The 18305-nt window shown below is 35.1% G+C and overlaps 1 protein-coding gene across 3 annotated transcripts in view; it reads right to left on the reverse strand.

Annotated features, from left to right (window-relative positions):
• LOC150105370 (OTU domain-containing protein 3-like) overlaps positions 1–18305 on the reverse strand; it is a 191531-nt gene that overhangs the window by 9277 nt on the left and 163949 nt on the right. For all 3 annotated transcript variants that reach the window (XM_090394111.1, XM_090394110.1, XM_090394112.1), the window contains one exon: positions 13710–13830. In XM_090394111.1, coding sequence (XP_090250237.1) covers positions 13710–13830 — 121 coding nt within the window. The remainder of the gene's footprint in view (positions 1–13709; positions 13831–18305) is intronic.

The following is an 18305-nucleotide window of genomic DNA, read 5'->3' on the forward strand; positions in this document are numbered from 1 at the left end:
GGGAATTCCCGGACCAGGAACATTTTTCTCTTTTGTGACTTTTCTCCCTTTACGATAATTAAGCCTAACGCGAAACAGACAGCAAAGGCAGGTTATTAAAACGTGCATATGATTGGTGCGGTATTAACAAAAGATCATGCAACCGAAAGATAAAAGCATAGCTGACAATTGAGTTGAAATGCTAACTCTCTTCAACCGAATTCCATATGTGAAACTGCCATAACATTCATTATATATATATATATATTACTTAGTTTTAACACTTTTACAAATTTTAACACGTTCGGTTGAATTTTATTGTTGCCTTGGGAAATTGAACTCACACACATCTAATTAATAACAATAGTTTTTAGTTAGCTACTGTGTTTGCCCATGCAACATATGGTTTTGTTTCAGTCTATACAGCATAGTTTCTGTATGAGGGGAAATGCGATTCATTAATTAGTGTTTTTATCCCAGTTGTCTGTAATTGTACTATTTGTTGAGAAATACATTACATAGACTCCTCATACCTTATTCACTGGCATAATAAAAGTACTTGTTTTTACTGCCTCTGCAGTATAGCGGTTGTTAGGGAGGGGTGTTGTTTACCACTGGAAGCAAGTTACTGTCTCCCCACATGAACTTGTTTAAGCTTTTTTTCATGTGTGAAGTATATGCGAAACTTTTATTGGTAACAGAAAACTAGCTCGGATGACAGTGATAATATAAAACGAGTTTTGATATGTATATAAAGTCAATATCAACAGTCCCTGATTACGAGAACGCGTGATGAAAGGGACAGGGAGATTTGAAACCTCCCTGGAGAGCATTCAAAGTAAATACAATTAACCACTGCTTTGAAATTAAACATATGAATAAACAATATGTACTAATATTCATTAAGCGCCGAAATACGCAGGAAGCAAAGTTTGTGAACCAACACCAATGTGCGAATTTTTCCATTAAAATATAAAAAATAACAAAAAAGAAATAATAAAAGTTAAATACATTTCTTTTAAAATAAAAAAAAATCTACTTAGTCTTAAAACATTTTAAATTTGTTTTCATTATTTCAAGGCCCCCCCTGAACAAAACCGCGGCCCACAGTTTGGGAAGCGTTGCTCTAGAGGCTAGTCAAGTGTGGTGACATTCATGTCCATAAACCACACAGTTACAGAGGCAGGCTTTTTATGACAAGGTGCATTATCTTGCTGAAAGAGACAATGTAGAAACACCACAAAGTTAGAAGCATTGTCCACAATATTCAGATACCTCTTGGAGTTTAACATTCATGGCACTGCAAGCAGAGGTCAAACCAGGACCAATACCACCTCCGAATTTCATGGTTGCAGTTTCACACTTTGGTAAGAGATGTTCACCAGGCATCCACCACACCCTTCCATCTGCTCGGTAGATGTAGAGAGATTCATTGCTCCATAACACAGCTTTCCAAGCTTCCACCCCACTCTAGATGCTCTTTGCACCACTGAAAATGATGTTCCTGTTGGTTTGGGGCACAATGCACCTTGCCCATGGGAATGTCTATTGACTTCTTTCTAAGCAGTGTATAGTTAAGTGTTACTATACACCAGAGAAATCAGGGTAAGTGATTACCTCAGTGGGAATTTAATTATGAGAACATAGATGGGATAGAATAAAAAAGCACACACAAAGAAAGAAAATGCTAAGAATTAAAAAAAAATAAATAAGTTATGCATTTTTGGAGATTTCAGTTGGCAGTATATTTATGGAGTTTTCTCCAAGAAATGATTGAGGTTAAGGATCCCTTAGTAATTATGGGCATGGAATCAAAATTCATAAACGACACTGTAAAAGTTCCTAAAAAAAGACAAGATAACAGCAGTGCTGGGAAGAAGACTAATATACAAAGAATCCATTGTGTTTTAAAGAGGTCCTAATATCCACATATCATAATTATAAATCAGATGAGTCTTTAGGATTCTAAGAGTAACTAAGATTATATCAAGATGTGGTATAAGGGAAGATTAAAAGGAGGTAGACTATAATTCCCGGTGAACATGAAAAGGAGAGGTGACGTAAAAGATGCAAGCTGATAAAAGGATTACAAGATAGAGGTGGGTGAAATCTTTCAATATATGACACAATCATCAAATTAAGTGTCGAGCTATATTTTTCTTTTGTTTGTTTGTGCGTGTGAGTGGAGAAATAGATTGCTGATATACACAAATAGTATACTAGTGAGCATACCATTTGTGAAGAAACTTAAGTAGAGGAAAGGCAAATGGTGCGTGAACTGATTGGAGTCTCCCATAATGAGTCCTTGAACACAATGAATATTTGCATAATTATATTAATTTTACATAGCTTATATATTCACTTAAAAACACAGGGAGGGATGCACAATATACAACCCTGCCTTCCCATGGTTTGGCCTGTTTCCACAAAAGGGACTCTGACAAAAACCAGATAAAAGCTAAAAGAGATACCTTCCTAGTTGGAAGAAATACCAACTAGACTCTAGGTGGTAGATGTCCTTCATTGCCCAGTGAAATACCACCATCTGGCATATTAGAGGTCTGAAGTGGCAATGCTATGTCTCCAGAGCAGGGATTCCAGTTTCTGTTCCTTCCCTCTTTTTTGTGCAGTGTGCATGATACCTTCAAGATCATGCCAAACATACTTAAGAGACCCATAACCTCCTCCACTTTGAGGTAACATCAACTAAAACAGTGGTAATGCAGGCTGGCTGCCACTTAGTGCACATCCCTGAACCTGTGGAGGAGTCCCAGTCAAGTGGTGCATAATCTCACTGCTACATACTCTTGTCAGATCATGCAGGAAGAGGGGAGTCCAAGTCATGGTATGACTTGGACTCCCCACTGTATTCTTTCTAATCATGATTAACCTTATGAATACTTATGACAGTGACCCTGAAACAAAAATGACTTGTCCTCATAAACTATTCCCAACAAAAAAAAGGCATTACAAACCAAGCCAGAATCTTCTCACTAAACTCACTTTTACATCCATTTTACCAACATCATGGCATTAACACAAACTTAAATGATGTTCCCCATCACTTGCAGTCTTCCAGACCGGATATCTTACTCCTGACAGAAACTTAGATTGCAGTTATATCTACTACTGTCCACCTTCAATGCCCAAACTATGCACTTCACAATTCCTTTCAAAAGGGTAGCACCTGTGTCTTCTTGAGATCTGATACAGCCTACTAAAGAATAGCTAATTTAGAATCCTCTGCTTTTGACCTCCTCTGGCTCAAGGTTTCCTTGTCCCATTTAGTAATATCGATTTGTTGCATTTACCAGTCTCCAAACACTAATAACTATCCAGACCACTTAATGTTCCTTTCCACGAAATATGATTATCTGCAATCCAGCTATCCAAATAGCGAGGTCATCTTCCTGGGTGACCTCAACATCCACAACTCCAACCAAGCAGGACAAGAAGCAGAAGTCTCTGCTATAAGTAATGACCTAACATGAATCATACATCTACCTACTTGAATCCCTGATAACCATCGTCACTCTCTTTTTGACCACTTCTCCTTCAGGATACACCACAGGGCACCTCTCCTCTCAGCAACTCACACTACACAATGCCTCCCTCTCTGACCACTCCCAACCCCTCATCCTCCAGCACTACAAATATGCCAATTGGAATGACCTCAGAATTTCCTCCTTTTCTTTTCCACTCATGCGACCCTAACAACTGCTCTGAACAAGTTACAGAAATTATCCTCACTGGCATGAAGGCTTTTATACCCCATTCAATCCAAAATCCTCGTTCATTTTCTAGATTGTTCAACAGAAAGTGCATCAAAGCAATCACAAAAATCAGCTTACTGCAAGTGACTTTGCATCAAGAACTACAGCTTCATATTCTGCCCATATCAAAGCATGCAACATATGCAAAACCGTGTACGCACAATTCATCGCAGGTAAATTCTTCGCAAGAAAATTTTAAATCCTATGGTCATGTCATTCCCATATATGAAAAAACAAAACAGAAATATTTTATGTATCATTTGTTATTTCAATTATATTTAGCATTCTGAAATTTTTTATTCCATATAAAATTATTAATATTCTTTATTATTAATAATTAATAGTAGATGGAATAGTAATTTTTAATAAACTGGGATAAGGTGGTTAGAGAGAAAGGCACCATATTTAAAAATATTTAGGGATAATAGTTATTTCTAACAATTTATAGTTAGAATAGTTATTAGGGAGAATAAAATATTTAAGAGTAGTTAGGGAGAAAGGGCACAATATTTAAGAATATCCATTCTTCGAACCATTCACTATTTTTGTCAAATATTTAATGTCGATGAAACCAGCCTTTTTTTGGAAGTGAATGCCTTCCAAGACTTTTGTGGCCAAATCAGAGAAATCTCAGCCTGGTTATAAAGTTGCAAAAGATAGAATGACTTCTGTCTATTAGGTGGCAATACTGAATGTGATCTAAAGTTTAAACCCATGGTAGTTTATAGGGCACAAAATCCTAGGGCCCTCAAAAAAAAAAAAAAAGGCATTAATCAAGCTTCCCTACCTTTTATTTGGAAGTCTAACAAGAAAGCAAGGACTACCAAAGCTTTATTCGAAAGATGGTTCACAAGTTATTTTTGTCCAACAGTTGAGAATTTTTGCAAACAAAATAATCTTGATTTTAAAGCTATGCTTATTTTAGACAACACACCTGGTCACCCTCTTGATTCACTGTGTGAGAACATTAAAATGATATTAGATCCCACATTGTTTTAAAACCGAATAAGAAACTCAAAAATTGGAATCAGAAAGTTTCATGTCGAAAATGATATTTATAATTAAAATGATATTTTTACCGCCAAATGCAACTCCTCTCATACAGCCTATGGACCAGTTGATTATCGCAACCTTTAAAGCATACTACCTGAGAAGAACATTTAAACAGACAATAGAAGCAACATCTGGAAAAATTTCTGGAATCTGCTATTGAAAATATTCATCAATCTTGGAATGAAATTACTGCTAGTAATATGCGATTACTAGCAGTAATTTCAAATTTCACATTTTTCCACGTTGTGCAAATGATTTTAGAAACTGTTCCAAATGCAAGGATAATGTTCTTGAGGGAATTGCGTTTGATGAGATTGAAAATGATAACGTCCAAGAGTTAATTAAATCTCATTCTGAAGAACTGAGTGATTACGATCTGTTAAATTTAGATGCACAGCAGGAAGATGCTGAAGAATATGAAGAAAATTTAACCAGTGATAGTCAGCCAAAAGAGATTTCACAGAAACAATTTCAAAATATTTTTCGTACAATCAAAATTTTTAAGCATCAATGCTTAGAGGCTGACCCTGATGAAGAGAGAAGCAGTAAAATTTGCAGAAGAGTAGAAAAGGCAATAGGGCCATGCCATCAATTGTATGAAAAAAAAAAAAAAAAACAGAATGCTCACCAAACTATGTTAGCTCAATTCTTTGTTAAGAAGTAGAATAATAAATTCATATTCTGAATTTGTTTTATTGTCTTTCAGCTTCATGGTTTTCCTTTAACTAGGCCCGGAGACATACCCTAATTCTTTTATAAAAAAAAATTAAGGGTCAAAAAAAGAAATTTGAGGAACAAATTATACTTTTTCTAAAAATAAATGGAAAAAAAACTATCTTGTTTTTATTATAATAATAGAAAACTATTTATTAGAAAGAGTCTCTTCATACAAATACTTTGGTCATCTCATTGATCTAAACAGTGGACTCCAAAAGGATATATGTGTGTGTGTGTGTGTGTGTGTGTGTGTGTGTGTGCGCGCGCGCGCATGTATACAGCTAATTATCTTTTTACATGGCTTTTTTTTTTTTCACAATTTCAAAATAACACAGTTAAACAAAAGGTTTATTTTGATTTAACATGGTTCAATGGCACTTATTTTTAAAATCTGTTTGAATTCAGTTCTGTTAAAAAGGGTATTTCCATTATAATTATTATTTCCTAGAACAGCACTTAAACTTGAATTTTGGGACCCCCCCCCCCCTCGATGTTTTAAATATCAGGGATTACTCTACAGAGAATTGTGGCGAAAACAAAAAAAATCAATTTTTGTAATTACGATTCCCTGAAGTTAAGCCAACAGATGATCCGTTATATTCACTTGTCATTGATTCCTGGAAGCAGAAGGGTGCTATGCTGATTCCTTGAAGTTAAGTTCGTACATTAGGGGAGGCCCACCTATATAAAGCTGCTTGGAAGGAGTTGAGCTGTTTGCTAAACAATCATTTCTTGTTTACAATTCTAAATGTTTACATGTCTTGTGTTTTCTTCATGCAATATCAAATTAGTAAAATTAATAATTAATTACACTCTTGATCAAGTTTGGAACGCAGATGAAAGTGGCCTTTTTTTTGGAAAAAAATGCCAAATAGAACTTATATAGCGAAATCACAAAAAATACAGGAATACATTAAATTTTGAAGTTTTGTATGCGTAATATCAAATTACACTCCTGATCAAGTTTGGAACACAGATGAGATCAGCCTTTTTTTTGGAAAAAAATGGCAAGTAGAACTTACATAACAAAATCACAAAAAAGTGTTCATAGTTTTAAAGCAGCTAAGGATCGTGAGACTATTATTTGGCAGCAATGCATTAGGAGATCGCATATTAAAACCGTTACTCATTAATCAATCCCTAAGACCGCAGACAATGAAAGGTGTGGATTTTAATGCGTTAACAGCGCATTGGAAGGCAAACAAAAAAGGTTGGGTTACAAAAGAAATTTTTAATGAATGGTTCCATCAATGTTTTGTTCCAGAAGTTAAACTTTATTTGATAGAAAAAAATCTGGACATTAAAAGTTTTATTGATTATAGACAATGTACCTGGCCATCCTGTTTTAGAACACCTGAATGTGGAATTTTGTTTTCTGCCACCTAATACAACATCCTTAATACATCTGCTAAACCAGGGTGTGAATGCTACCTTCAAAACTTACTACATAAGAAGAACATTCCAATACATTTTGAATAAACTAGATAAGGGTAATTTACTTACAGTTTGACAGAATGTGTGGAAGAAATTTTCTATTTTGGATTGCATCAACTTCAAATACATACTGGAAAGCTACTTGGCCAGAATGTGTGAAAAAGAAGAACCCTGTACCTTTGCATGCAACTGTATATTCCAACATCATCCGATTAGCACATGCAGTTGGCGGAGGATTTGATGATTTTTCGTCTGCAGATATTGAAGAATTGATGGTTGGTAATGATGAAATAATATAAACTGTCCTTGAGAATCTCGATGAAAAAGAAAAAAAAAGTGATGATGAGATTCCATTAATTAAAGAAGGGCTTCAAATGGCTAGTAAATTGCAAAGGCATTTTCTTACACATGATCCAAATACTGAATGAGCTGTACAGTTTAACGTGAACTGAGGTCATGTATGGTGTGATATGAAGAATTATACAAAGATCTAGTCAAAACAGGATCTCGACGATTAATTACAGTTTGTGGTAAAAAAAAATTTTTTTTAAAATCGACCTTCAGAATTATTGGAAATTAGTGCTCAATTAGTTCCTTTTACGGATCGCCAGTGTTTTAAGTGATGGAAGTGATTTAATTCCGGTCTCACACAAAAGAATGCGGCTACTGTTAAAAAATGACGGCAAATAAAATTTAACTAATAACCATATGCGCAGGTGTATTTGGGCCTTTTTGAATTTCTGTTTTTTTCTGGAACCAATCTACTATGTAAATGGAGAATTGTGTGTGTATCACATATTATCCAAACATCAAGTAATTAATCAATATCAAGCTTATGATACAAAGTGGTGAGATCTATAAATTAGCAGCTTGATAATGTGATTTATTATATATACATTTTTTGTAATATTAACCCCACACACACACACACATGAGAAGTAGCAATACCCATAATACACAAGGTTGTAAATCATCAGAAAAAGAAATCTGTTGATGTGGTTCATCATCAACAACTAAGGAAAAACCTACAAGCAGAGTGAGGCTGAAGCTATGGGCTCTCTCTCTGTCTTGCTCATTTTTACATGAATCATTTTGAAAACACAAAACACCCTAAACTCTGTCGCTCCCACAATATGGCTATGCTGCACTGACATATTCTCCAATTGGCCACACAGCAAACATATGTTACAAACATTATTAGCAAACACCCTAGGATCTGTTTCACCATCAAAAAGAAAACAACTGTCTGTCCCTTGACACTAGTTACCTGACTACCAAACAGATTGTTATCCTTTTCAGTCTACAGAAAATCTACCCACACTGGTAGGCATATCCATCACCATCAACCCTCCTAGCAATATGGTGCTATCAAAACCAAGTTTAGCAAATAGAGCTAGAACCATCTGCTTCTAGCACGTTAGCCTCTCCACTGAAATCAATCATATTTGGCAAAGTTTTTAGCCAGTGCACATGCTCTCAGAAAGTATGAACATAGGGACATCGAAGCCTTACCAAAAATTAATTATCCTTATCTGCTCATCTAAAGATCCTCATCACCATCTGAACCATCCTAGGGTCTACTGCATACTTTGTTCCTGTAAGCTTAAATACTTTGGACAAATGGGAAGAACTAAAAATATCCATCTACAAGAACATAGAAAATATGTCTATCTACATTACAATTGTTCAAGGCTGGCAGACCATGCCACAGATACAGATCACTGAATGCAATGGGGAACCCTCTCTCTTATACAGAAACAGATTTCAATCAGAGAGAATATTTCTGGAATCTGCCACAAAATTACGACATTCCCCCAATTTGGCTACACCATATTGTCAAAAATATGAGAAATGTGCCCGCAGTATGCTTGAAGATGCAGAAATATTGGCTTAGTAATATAATTTGCTAAATAAATTTAGTTAATTCATTATTAACTTTAGACATCTATTTTATTCCACTAAATATCAACATGTGTTATATGGATGTTGATCAGTAGCTACTCATGTTTACAAAATTAGAAGAAAGTGGACGAGGGACAGTGGTCAGGTCGATGGAATAGAACCCAAAAAAGTACTTCCAGAAAAATAATAATGCTTAAACTATGAGAAAGTGATTGGGAGTCCGTGAGGAGGAGAGGGTCATCTATTAAGTGGAGTTCCTCCTTCTGGAGAGCATCAAAAAGAAGGCACTTCATGAGGTTTTTAACACACCACAACAAATGTGATAACAAGTTTCTATAGTTAGATGGATTTGGTATTTATTACTCTTAGGAGCTGTACAGGTAAGAATTAGTGACTTAAACAAAAGCAGGCACAAAGTTTTTTGGAAGCTGATGTTGTGGCATGTTTGTGTTAGGAAAAACGAGAGGGGGGGGGGGGGTATGTCAGTCCATGCAGGAAAATCTTCTCTATATCACCCAAATGAGCTGTCATACCTTCCCTTAAATTAATTCACACTGGAATGTCACTATCCTTAAACGCAACTATTCCACTCATTCACTACTCTGTGAGAGAAAAGCCTAGCTCTTACCCCTTTCTTGACTGCAAACAAACTTAACTTTCATAGATGCTCTTCTCTCCCCCCACCTTTCATATAATGAAAAATTTCATCAGACGATATCCCGTAACACCTATTCAGAAGTTTTTAGACCTCTATCATATCATCCTTTTTTTCTCCTCTTAACCAGTCTGTAATCCACATACTCACAATTTGTCTTCACAATCTAAATCCCATAATCTGGATACAATCTTTGTAACTCTTCTTTGCACCTTGTCCACAACTTCTTTATTCCCCTCGGAACCTGGGAGATCAAATCTGTACACAATAATCCAGGTGCAGTCCTATCAAGGCCTTATAAAGAGGCAAAATTACTTCCTTATCCTTACATTTCAAGGCTCGCTTCAACATTGCAATTATTCTGAGTTGTATTTGCAACTTTTACTGTGACCTTTGAATTTCAAATTTCTATCCACCATCAATGACATAATGAGTTGCTGCAACCCAAAGAATGCAGAGCAGATCAAAACATTAGTAATTAGTAGATTACTAGACCTTATCAAATCCCCTGAAAATGTCAAGAGTTTTTCCATACAATTCCATGTTCCAAGGTGGACACACTTGGTTAGGTGATCTGCTATGAATCAAGAGTGAAGGAATATATGTTAGCACTAATTGATTAATGGTATATCTCCAAATGGAAGAAGTTTACTTTGATAACCTTCTCTATTACTTTTGAGAAAAATAAGTTGAGAGTTTAGCCTTGTCACAGAACCAGGAAGCTTGAATGTCACATGAGCAAAGGGTAAGTTTTCTGTCCTAAAGATTTTTTTGCAGCTGTTGTGGGCTGCAATGTATGTGCCTTATAATTTTTTTTTTTTTTTTTTTTTTGAGATCAAATGTTTATATAGTTTGACTATAGAAACAGAATTACCTATATTTCTGAATCTGAAATGATCAAAGACTTCTATTTTTTTTTATGTTAAATAAATCTTGTTACTGCTTTCATTCTTCCAGAAAGAAAGTCTCCTGCATCTCTGGACTACATGTAGACACCGCAAATAATAATAATAACAATAGTTAAACTACACCCTCTGTCCAAAAAGAAATTGAACTTTTTGAAAATAGAAGAAACTAGTGGCACCACCTGTTGTGTCTTTTTGTTGTTGAAAACGGCAACCTTCATTAGTGTTGTGTCAATCAACTGTTTATGACATTTGTTTCATTAGAAGCCAAGTTATAGTACCAAGAGTGACAGTGTGTTTTGATGAACAGTTGGAAAAATGAGTTTCAAACAGAGAGCTGCGATTGACTTTTGTGTTAAACTTGGTCAAAGTTTTACAGAAATGCATCAAATGCTTCAAAAAGCATACGGTGAAGAATGCTTATCCCATACTCAAATTTACGAGTGGTTTCAAAGTGGTCACGAGACACTTGAGGACGACGAAAAGCCAAGCTGTCCAAAAACTGGACTGAGTGAGGTCAACATCCAAAAAGTGTGCGATTTCATCAAAGAAAACCCCAAAATCGTCCATGAGATTGATTGAAGATGAATTCGGGATTCCAAAATCGACTGTGCACAACATTTTGACCAAGAGTTTGGGCCTTTGTAAACTGAATTCACGATTTGTTCCCCACAAGTTGACTGACGACCAAATAATGTATCGAATTGAACACTGCAAGGACCTCATTAAAACTGCTCGTAAGGACTCAATCTTCCTTGAAACGATTGTTACTGGTGACGAAACATGGTGTTTTGAGTATGAGCCCGAAACAAAGCACCAGAATGCTGAGTGGAGACCACCACAAGAGGGGCATCCGAAAAAGTTGCTTGGAGAAGTCAAAAGTAAAGACAATGCTGATTTGTTTCTACAATTCCAAGGGCATTATCCACAAAGAATTCGTTCCGCCTGGCCAAAGGCGAGTTTTATCTTGAAGTTTTGAAGTGATTGATAGCGAGAATTTGTCGCGTGCGGCATGAATATTGTAACGACCAACCATTCGTCAAAACACACTGTCATCTTGGTACTATAACTTGGCTTCTAATGAAACAAGTGTCATAAACAGTTGACACAACACTAATGAAGGTTGCCACTTTCGACAACAAAAAGATAAAACAGAGTGGCACCACTAGTTTTTTCTTTTTTCAAAAAGTTTGGTTTCTTTTTGGACAGAGGGTGTACATACCCTGAACATACATAGTAATTTTGAGACAATTTTCATCATCTAGTTTAATGAAAGGCTGAAGTAACTTGAAAAAACCATTTTTCTGTGTTCACCAACAGCATGAAATGCACTCTAGATTTACAACCTTTGTGGGCAGACTAACATAAAAATTGGAAGTGGTCTTAGGTTGGATAATATTTACAGGGTGGCCATAATTCAACTTCCTCTATTCAGAACCTTAGAATTCAGAATCTAACAACTGGAATGTCACCTTAGTAGGAAGACTAATTGAGACATGAGAAGTATTTGTGAAAAAAAAAAAAAAAAAAAAAAATCAAAAAGTTGCCAATAGGGGCAATATTACACTGTGCAATGTAAAAAAGCATTAAAATTGACAGACAAATGAATAATAAAAATAAAATGAAAGATTACCTCTATGTGTTGCACTTATGATAATACAACAATAAAACATTTAATATCAATTTAATTTAGCACAGTAATCATGATATTAATTACTGGAGCATAAATGTTGTCACAAGCCTGTTGCACAACTCAAGCACATTGAGTTACCCAAGCAAAAGAGGACACCTGATTCAATGAGGCCACTGTTCTCGTAGACCAGAAATTGCATCCTGTACACAGCATTCTCAACAGCACTTCTCACAGTACTGGAAGAAGGAGGAAGATCTCTATTTGAGACATCGCCACGACAGACGTTGGCCATCAGGTAACAACCAAAAATCGCATGGAGAAATATCATGGGAGCAAGGTGGTCATGCAACTGAAAAGTAGCAACTAATCACACTTTCTTCTGTGAAGTTGATGCTGTAGAAGCTGCTGGACCAGTTGTGCAATGTGGGGAGGTGCTCCATCTTACTTGAAAATTGTCTCGTCCAGACATTGTCATTGCCGAAGTTGAGGAAAGACGAAGCTGTTCAGCAGGATATTTCTGGTGTGGTAATAGAACAAGTTACTGGTCCTATCAGAGTGATACCCTCAAAAAAAAAAAAAAAAAAAAAAAAAAAATGGCCCTATTATAAAATCTGCTAAAGTCACACATGGTAATTTTTGGGTGAATGTAATGGAAGTTCCTGGATTGCACAGGGTGATTTGGAAAGCCAGATTCAACAGTTCTGGGTGTTTACAGTCCCACTGGGATAAAAATGTGCCTCATCTCCCCACAGAATTTTCCAAGCCAAGCATCGTTGACTTCCAATCTGACCAGAAACATCAGAAGAAATGTCAGTTGCTTATCATAATCATTATAGCAGCTGCTGCACACAGCTGATCTTCTATGGATAAAATGTAATCATTTTACACAAGACTTTCTATATCGTGGAATAAGGCATATCCAATTGTCGTACTACTCCGGCACTGCTACTACCAGCAACATTTTTGTGTGAACTTCAATTACATGTGGTGGCACTGGTTTCTATCCTCTGCCAGCTTGAACTTCCAAATCATGGATTTAACATGAAAGTATGTTAGCTAACAGAAGAGTTTTATACAAGTTCTGGCAATTTATAAAATCATGAAAAGTTGCGGATGCATTGCACTTATTAAGATAAAATAACTCTACAAGTAATATGTGATAAGGTAAAGTGAGATGAATGTTGAACATGACTATCAATAGGAATGCATTTGTGAAGTTTGACCTTTCCTTAATAGCTCTTATGATTCCAGCAAAACAGGTGTTCAGCTGTTCATTTTATGGAAAATTTTTGGTTTCCTGGGCTACAACAGCGCCATATTCCTTCTATTGGCAACTTTTTGAACTCAAATTTTTATTCACAAGAATCCTTGCCGTGTCTTGATTATTCTACCTACCAAATTTCATGACATTCTGCTTGTTAGATTGAGCTATGGCCACCCTGTATATGGTTCTTACCAAATCACCAAGAACCCTTATTTTCTCTAGTAGTTTTTGTAGTAACTATAAACTTGCTACTACAAAAGGTGAGAGATCAGATGTTATGTAAATTATTGAATATATTATATATATTATAAATATAATATATTTATATATAATGACTCTTCTAGAATAATCAATGCTTGCTATTAGAAATTACTCAAATATCATAAACAATTACCCATATTTTCTTCTGATATTTGCAGCCTTGTTATTTCTTCTGCCAAATTTAATATATAATCCACTGCAATGACTACATCATAATTATTTTCTTCCAGGACCTCTCTTATTAGTTCTACATCCTAAAAATAAGGGAATGTTTTATAAGTTCACATTATGAAATGTTTGTAAAAACTGATGCTAAGGCTAGAGAAAATTAGCACACAGAAACCCCCATAGAAGAATGACAGCATATCAAATGCATATATTTATTTTAAAAAGTTAAGACAGAAGTAAGAAATATTGCAAATGACAGCTAGAAATGTACATTTATTTATTTTTTAAATTCATGTGAGTGATTTCAACATTCATCCCACATGTATGCATCAGCCAATACATCCAAACTATAACTCAGCCCTTGCCATTTGTACTTAAAATCTCTAATATTGGTCAATTTAACTATCCTGAAGTCACTTTTGCTATTATTTTATTGTTTACATAATTTCAAAGAAAAAAAAAAATTATGATCACAAGGTAAAGACTACAAGCTGATAGGGAAATCAAATTCTTTTCACCCTAACATCTTTTTGAGAAATGGGCATCACTGCTGCAGTGCTTAGAAATACCTGACCATCTAGCAAATGATATCACAAGTTGTCCCTCAAGCTGACAAAAAAAAAAAAATAATAATAAAATTAATTAATTAAATAAATAAAATAACATTAAAAACTTCTTAATGTTTTTTTCTGCAAATAAAATGGAGCCAGTTTTGTGTTTAAAGTGCACACTTCGTATCCTGGTATTTAGGCTTATATGTTAATTCTCATGCATCATGTTGTTTCAGGCAACAATGTATAGGAAGTAATAATTAAAAATTTTTAGTTATTATCTAATTATTACTTCCTGTATTTTACCAAAGTTAAATTGGCATCTTCAGGGATTAATACACTGATATCAGTTTAATACACACACATATATATATATATATATATATATATATATATATACACAAAATATGCATTGATACATACAAAATATATCAAACTGCCTCTCATATGGGAAACCCTCATTTACAGACAGTCAGCCCAACAGCTAACCAAAGCCAATATGTGGCATAATTACAGGACTTTAGATCATCCTGTACCTTTTCTGTTCAATCTTTGTTACTGAAATGCGCATGCATGCACGTCGATATCAATGTATTTATGCCTGAAGATGGCAATTTAACTTGGACAAAATACAGGATATAATAATTAAAACTTTTTAGTTATTATCTAGTCTATATTGTCAATTTCCTGAAACAACAGGATACACTTCACATCCATTTTGAGAGAACATTTTTCAGGGTCAAGATATTCTATGGTAAACAAGAACTACAAATTTTTTTATTTACATTCCTGAAATGTGTAATGTTGTTTATTCTGAAAATACAATTCTGTTGATGAAATCTTTACTTCTTCAATCTTTTCACACACGATTATTCAAGCTTATCAGTTTATGATATGGTGAAAGATCTGCAACTTACAGGAGTCTTATACTGCTTGTTTATTTGTTTTTGGAATTAAAATGATGCAAGGACTGATGGTTATGCTGCACCAAAACACGTGTAATAAATAAGCTGCTTATATAGGTCTAAAAACTATATATAAAAGTCAAAATAATTAACAATAATCATAAATGAAACATTTCTTAAAAGTATACTATTTAATAAATAAGACAGCATAAAATCAGTGTAAGAAATAAAAGTTGTTGAGAGATTATAGTCTAACCAAGTGAAAAATAAAAAGTTTAGTTTAATCCTTTATCCAAGTGTGAGCAAACAAAGTTTGCACCTGAAAGTGATATACTTGGTTTAATCCTTTATCCAAGTTTATTTCAGGCACAAACAAGTTTGCGCCTGAACTATTTTCAGGACTGGGGCAACTAGTATATAGAAGCTTATGACTTCACATCACTTGCCTTAGTATCCAATAATGTAAAAGCACATATCTTTAGCATCATCATCAAATTCCTGCCATATACCCTCAAGAGGTGTACAGGATATGATAGTACTACATGAAAAAAATTACATCATTACTAACTTCCTATCTACAATTTTCCTCCAAATCGGCCTGTTACTTGTCAAGACTCCAACATTATCAGATCTTATATTTCTATTGTCTAAGGCACTTTGTACTGTATCAATCCACCTATATCTTGGTCTTCCTCTGGGTCGTTTTGCTGCCAACCTGGCGGAGAACACTTGTTTTGCTAATCTTTCTTCGCCCATTCTGTTGAAGTGACCATACCACCTGAGATTAGCTCTGCTAACGCACTCTTGGATGTTGACAATGTCAAGTTATCCTAATATCCTAATCTTAGTTATCCTAATATCCTCGTTTTTAATATGATGTTGCTATTGATATCATCTGTTAACGCCTATAATCTTTCTCAGGACTCTCATATCTGCCGTCTCCAGTCTTTGGTCAAGTGTTTTACTTCTGACCTAGCTCTCAGATCCATAAGTTAAAACTGGTTTGAACTTATGGATCTGAGTAAAACTTGTATACAGCTAATTTAGTGTTTCGACTAATTTCTTTCTTATTCCATACAAATTTATTCAATTGACTTCCTACCATACCAGCTTTGCTGATTCTGTTGTCTATTTCTATATTTAATTTACCATCTTCAGTAAAAATCGTGCCTATGTAGCTGAAATGTTTCACTTGTTCCACAGGTTCTCCATTCACAACACAGTTGACATTTTCAATGATTCTGCCTATTTTAATTGTCTTAGTCTTTTTATTGTTGACCTTCATACCATATCTATTACAACAGCTATTCAATTTAGTCAGAGAATCTTACAGACTTGTAGTGGATTTATTTAGAAGTATAACTTCATCTGCATAAAGCAAAAAGCTGACATTAACATCTCCAATTTTGATATCATGTTTAATACCACTTTCCTTCATAATGTGATCCATATAGATAATGAATAACAGAGGGGATAATGTACATCCTTGTCTCACACCAGATTTAACATTAAAGCATCTTCCTGTACTTCCTTCAATTCTAACTGCTGACTTACAACTCAAATAAAGACTAAGTATTGCTTGATATAATGCCCCATTGACACCATATAACTGTAGCGTATTGAATAGCTTCTCTCTTGGCACCTTGTCATATGCCTTTTCCAAATCGACAAAACTTAAATACAGAACTCTGTTATATTCCCATGCTTTCTTGACTATTCGTCATAAAGTGAAGATCTGATCCTGACAGCCTCTATTTGGCCTGAATCCAGCTTGTTCTTCACCAAGTTTTTCTTCAACAATTCCTCTCAACCGTTTCTCAAGTATATTTGCATAGATCTTGCCAGGAACACTCAGTACAGAAATACCTCTTTAATTCTCACATTCAGTTTTATTTCCCTTTTTATATATGGGTACTATGAGAGCTTGACTCCAATCATTGGGAATTCGTCCCTCTGTCCAGGCTTTCTGAACTAGTGCAGCCACTGTAAGACTCTTATACCACCATACTTCAGCATTTCTGGTCAAATATCATCTACTCCTGCTGCCTTTCCACATTTCAAGACTTTGACGGCTTTTTCTACTTCAAGTATGGATATGTATTCCTGACTGCATGCCCGGTCAGTGCTTTCCATCACTGTGCTGTCATCACTGCTTGTTTCATTTAGCAGTTTTTCAAAGTAATTACTCCATACTTCAAGGATATCTTTTTCTCCCATTTTCATGTCACCTTTATCATCTCTAACTCCTTTTACAGCACTCTTTCCTCCATTCCTAAGCTTCTTCAACAACCTCCAGAATATTTTGCCACCTTCTTGATATTTATTTTCTATATTCTTGCCAAAGTCCTCCCATGACTTTTGTTTAGCTAGTTTTACACAGTGTTTAGCATTCTTGCATTTGTCTCTGTATTTTCTAAGAGCACAAGCTGACTTATTTGACAGGAACTTTTGATATGCTTTTGTCTTTTCTTTCACTGCCTCTTTAACTTCCTGTGTCCACCAGGGAGTTCTGATTTTTTTATCCTTGCACACAACCTCACCACATGCCTCTCTGGCAGAATCAATCAATGTTTTCTTCAGAGTTTGCCACTGAATCTCCAAGGTTTGATTCCTGTTCTCAAACTCTTTCATTTTTTCTTCAATAATTTTTGTGTATTTTAGTCTACAGTTCACATCTGAGAGCTGCTCAACTTTTATTCGCTTTAAAACTTTCTTACATGTTATTCTTTTCAATATGAAATTCAATTTTATCCTGCTCAAGACTAAATAGTGATCGCTTACAATTTCAAATCGTCTGTACACTCTGGTGTCCTGCACCAGGGAGAAAACATCACTATCAACAATAACATAGTCAATGAGAGTTTTCTTATTCCTTTCCTCTTCTCTCCATGTGAATTTGTGCACATTTTTATGTTGGAACACGGTGTTAGTAATAACCAGCCCATGTTCTGAGCAGAAATCCAACAGATATTTGCCATTAGTATTAGCTTTGCTCTTTTCTCCAAATTTTCCCAAAATATTTTTGTATGTCTCACAATCATTTCCTACTCTGCTATTTAGATCCACAACAAGGGCCAACTTTTCCTTTTTCATTGTGTCAGTTGC

The sequence above is a fragment of the Typopeltis vanoorti genome, chromosome 6 (genome assembly GCF_054136105.1).
Source record: "Typopeltis vanoorti isolate ZY-2024b chromosome 6, IOZ_Tvanoo_1.0, whole genome shotgun sequence".
Taxonomy (NCBI): domain Eukaryota; kingdom Metazoa; phylum Arthropoda; class Arachnida; order Uropygi; family Thelyphonidae; genus Typopeltis; species Typopeltis vanoorti.